At 48.5% G+C, this 4,466-nt stretch overlaps 1 protein-coding gene across 1 annotated transcript; it reads right to left on the bottom strand.

The window, feature by feature from the left end:
• Positions 1 to 614: 614 nt before the first annotated feature.
• Positions 615 to 1,809, bottom strand: LOC145803152 (uncharacterized). Its single transcript, XM_082896485.1, has 3 exons — positions 1,240 to 1,809; positions 1,059 to 1,157; positions 615 to 850 (listed from the first exon to the last, which is right to left on the bottom strand). The coding sequence occupies exons 1-3, from the start codon at positions 1,642 to 1,644 to the stop codon at positions 629 to 631; spliced, it is 726 nt and encodes a 241-aa protein (XP_082752611.1). The 5' UTR covers positions 1,645 to 1,809; the 3' UTR covers positions 615 to 628.
• Positions 1,810 to 4,466: the final 2,657 nt, after the last annotated feature.

Genomic DNA, 4,466 nt, shown 5'->3' with positions numbered 1-4,466 from the left:
TTTTGTTTATCGAGTTGTCGTTTTGCTTATCGAGTTGTTTGTCGAGCGGACGTGTTTTGTGTTTTTAAGTCATTGCTCTCTGTTTAAGCAATTTTTGTTAAAGTCTTGTTTATTTGCATTGTCAACGTTGTTGCATTTTGCTTATCGAGTTGTAAACTTTCTAAGGTCCTGTTATATCTTAGTAAGTTGAGTTGTTTAGTTTGTTGCGTCGGTTCACTACCTGACTTGGTGATTACACAATGCGCATTTCCATTCAATTTCATTTTTGTGCAAAATAAATTGATACGATACGATGCTAAAAGTTTAAAATACAAACATCTATTCAAAAGCTATTTCATTTCATCATGCTTTACAACAAACAAAGGTACAAGTTTTACAAAAGAATAAAACTGCCTAACAATGTGCAAAGTGCTACAAACTACTAGCAAAAAGAAAAATAAAGCAGGAAATAGCAACATCAAAGTCCTCGGGAGCGGGAGCGAGAAGCACGCCTCATCCTCTTTTGCGGGATAATCTCCACACCATCATCATCATCTGAGTCGGAGCCGTCATCCTCAGGATCCCCCTCAGCCTCGCCTCTATTTCCCGAGCAAAAACCGGAGCCTCCCTCCTCAGCAGATGTCTCTGACTAACGGTCGGTAGCCTCCTCCTCCTCCTCATCAGGCTCCACCTCCACAACGTGAGCCCTGCATCTGCGGACGGGCCCTCCTCGAGCTCCTCGAAAAGGCCTAGATGGCCCGGCTCCTCGGGAAGGCCGAGATGACCCCGCCCCCTGAAAAGGCCCAGATGGCCCAGCTCCCCAAGGAGGCCCAGGTGGCCTGGTCTGCGGCTGGCCGGACCATGAAGGCATCTGAAAACAAAAAGTTCAATTCAAATGCATCAGTCCAAATATATACATCAGATGCAGATACAAGCAAAGGCTACATGAAGTGAGTGCATGTAAATACAGTGTATAAGTGGGGTGTGTGTCAGATGTGCTCTACACAAGTAGTCTATCGATGCAGTAGAAATCAGCATGTCATCAGAAGTATGATAAATGCCAGAAAACTGAAGGGTACCTGAATGCCCGCGACAGACAACTGTGCCTCCCTACGCAGGACCATGCCCTCGAGTGTGGCCACCAGTCCAACCACCTCCTCCATGTACCCTCGCGATGGCTGCAAAAATGAGCTCATAATCATTAGTGAACAGAAAAGTGTCTAAACATTTGAATGATGAATGAAAACAAGTGGAGCATACCGGCGGTGAGTCCGGATCAATGGCGTATCGATCACTGGGCATCGGAGGCTCTAGTGGAATCGGAGTCGGAGAGCTAGCCCCATACTGCCACGCCATCAACTCAGTAGGCATATCTGGCCATCTGGGATGAGGATGAACCGATGGAGCCGGAGGAACCGGTCTACTCCCACCTCTAGATGTACCGGCCCTGCTAGTAGAAGGGGCGTCTGCAGCCCGAGCCCGAGCCTGGCCCGAGGATGACATACCGGCAGGCCTCATCATCGGGATACGAGCTTCCGTCAATGGAGGCATCAAATATATGTGACGGTAAGTGGCGTAGTCCCCCTCCTCAATGTATAGTAAAGCATCAGTACCCAGCATGGCGCCGACTACCTCTGAGTAAGAGAGTCTGTCAGCGGTCCGCATACTGGCTGGGGGTACTGCGGGAATATCCTGAGAAAGATACCCCCATACCTGGCGCAAAAAGCATTCCCCCAGGAACCATGCCCTGCCAACCGGCCCTTCGAGCAGGACCCTATACTGGGAGATGTCCGATGCTCCGGTATACTGAAGTCGGAGACCATCACCCAGGGACACCCAGGGCTTCCATGTAATCTACGGATGATAAATGCATAAACCAATCAGAAATCGAGAATATACAGAGCAAATCAAAGATGAAAATGAAAAGAACTGAAAGTTCTGAGGTACCTCTGAATGTCGCACAGTGTCGAAGTACTGTCGCAGGCGAAGGAGGGTCTCTCAAGGTCTCGGCCGGTGCGGGCCCTCGAATATCAATGAATATGGGGTCACGGGAATCCCTACCACCTCCAGCTCTGGGGCTAATAATGGGAAGTATACATAGACCCATAGCTGAGAAAGGCAGTGCAGAATGTAAGTACGAAATGCTGAGAGCAAAATACAGACTGTAAAAGTGCACTGTGTGTGTGCAATGTACAAGTAATGAGAAGCAGAAATGTAAATCAAGGGGACAGAAAGTACCTCTCAGGCTCTCCAGTAGCCGCCAAGCAAATCGCCCCGCCCGCGGGAGGTCGCGCTCATATAAAAGTAAAGGGTAGCCAGGCCGGCGCCACCCCAGTCATATCGATGGACCTGTGATAGGTCAACCAGAGCGCTCAGCAGGTATAGCCCAACTGTGTTCCCTCTGTCGGCGAACAGGGTAGTCCCGAAGAGGAACATCAGGAAACCACGGGCATACTGCTCCGTCTCCTCGGGACTCTCAGGCACCATCTCCACCCGCCGGAAATGGGAAGAGAACCAAGTGTATCGGACTCTCCCAGAGACCCTGTCAACAGGTGGGTGAGCCCCCAATAGATATGTCCAGGCAGCCTCCCACTCGCCCATATCCTCATCATAGGGGATGGACCAACCTCCGACGTCTAAACCAGTCAATACAGCGAAGTCAAAAGGGGTCATGGTCATATCCCCGGTAGCAGAGAAATGAAAGGAGTTGGTTGTGTCCCACCATCTCTCTACCAGGGCTGCCATCAGCGTCCTCCTGGCAGGACAACGTGACAACCCGACACAGAAGGGCCCAAACCCTGCCAAGTCTACCAAGTCTCTGACGCCCTCCGGGAGCTCAGCATACCAATCCCGCGCAATGGTGGAACCATATCCCCGCACACTGCGGGAACAAACCTGCATTCAGAATGAATACATGTGTCAAATAATGAGATGAATGGGCTGTGTGCCAATGAAATGAATAGGCTGTGTGCCAATGAAATGAATGGGCTGTGTGCCAATGAGATGAAATGGGCTGTGTGCCAATGAAATGAATGGGCTGTGTGCCAATGAGATGAAATGGGCTGTGTGCCAATGAAATGAATGGGCTGTGTGCCAATGAGATGAAATGGGTTGTGTGCCAATGAGATTGAACTGGGCTGTGTGCCAATGAGATGAAATGGGCTGTGTGCCGATGAAGTGAAATAAGCTACATGCAAATTCTAACCTGGGCTGCGTGTTCAGAAAATTTGAAGTTTGGGCTGCGTGTTCAACTTTCAGTTAAATTGTGGGCTGCGTGTTCACTATCTACCTGGGCTGCGTGTTCAGAAAATTTAAAATTTGGGCTGCGTGTTCAACTTTCAGTTAAATTGTGGGCTGCGTGTTCACTATCTACCTGGGCTGCGTGTTCAGAAAATTTGAAATTTGGGCTGCGTGTTCAACTTTCAGTTAAATTGTGGGCTGCGTGTTCACTATCTACTTGGGCTGCGTGTTCAGAAAATTTGAAATTTGGGCTGCGTGTTCAACTTTCAGTTAAATTGTGGGCTGCGTGTTCACTATCTACCTGGGCTGCGTGTTCAGAAAATTTGAAATTTGGGCTGCGTGTTCAACTTTCAGTTAAATTGTGGGCTGCGTGTTCACTATCTACCTGGGCTGCGTGTTTAGAAAATTTGAAATTTGGGCTGCGTGTTCAACTTTTAGTTAAATTGTGGGCTGCGTGTTCACTATCTACCTGGGCTGCGTGTTCAGAAAATTTGAAGTTTGGGCTGCGTGTTCAACTTTCAGTTAAATTGTGGGCTGCGTGTTCACTATCTACCTGGGCTGCGTGTTCAGAAAATTTGAAATTTGGGCTGCGTGTTCAACTTTCAGTTAAATTGTGGGCTGCGTGTTCACTATCTACCTGGGCTGCGTGTTCAGAAAATTTGAAATTTGGGCTGCGTGTTCAACTTTCAGTTAAATTGTGGGCTGCGTGTTCACTATCTACCTGGGCTGCGTGTTCAGAAAATTTGAAATTTGGGCTGCGTGTTCAACTTTCAGTTAAATTGCGGACTGCGTGTTCACTACCTACCTGGGCTGCGTGTTCAGAAAATTTGAAGTGTGGGCTGTGTGTTCACTTTCAAATTCGGGCCGTGTGTTCGACAAATCAGTGTTTGAGCCGTGTGTTCTAAATGTGGGCTGTGTGTTCGCAATCAATTAATGAGCCGAGTGTTTAGAAATTCGAATGTTGAAATTACATGTTCAAGATGCAAGCAAAGTACTATGTCATAAGCTAAACTGCGTGTTCAAGCATGGCAAAGGTGCGAAATCTATGTAAAATACAGAAGATGAGATAAATACCTCTCGGGCCTCGTAAGAGAGATGCTGCTCCGGCTCTCTGAGAAGCAGATCCCCGGGTGCTCGCTCGTCAAAACTGGTAAAGTGACGGAAGACAGCGCGCGGAAGAACGTGTGCTGGCGGACGGTACCTCCCGGGAATAAAAGGTCGGGTCCTCGGAGGTAGAGTCATGGGAT

The sequence above is a fragment of the Camellia sinensis genome, chromosome 11, assembly GCF_055761805.1.
Source record: "Camellia sinensis isolate YWXY chromosome 11, ASM5576180v1, whole genome shotgun sequence".
Taxonomy (NCBI): Eukaryota; Viridiplantae; Streptophyta; class Magnoliopsida; order Ericales; family Theaceae; genus Camellia; species Camellia sinensis.
Note: the sequence above shows the minus strand (reverse complement) of the source record. Positions and strands in the feature narration are given on the sequence as shown.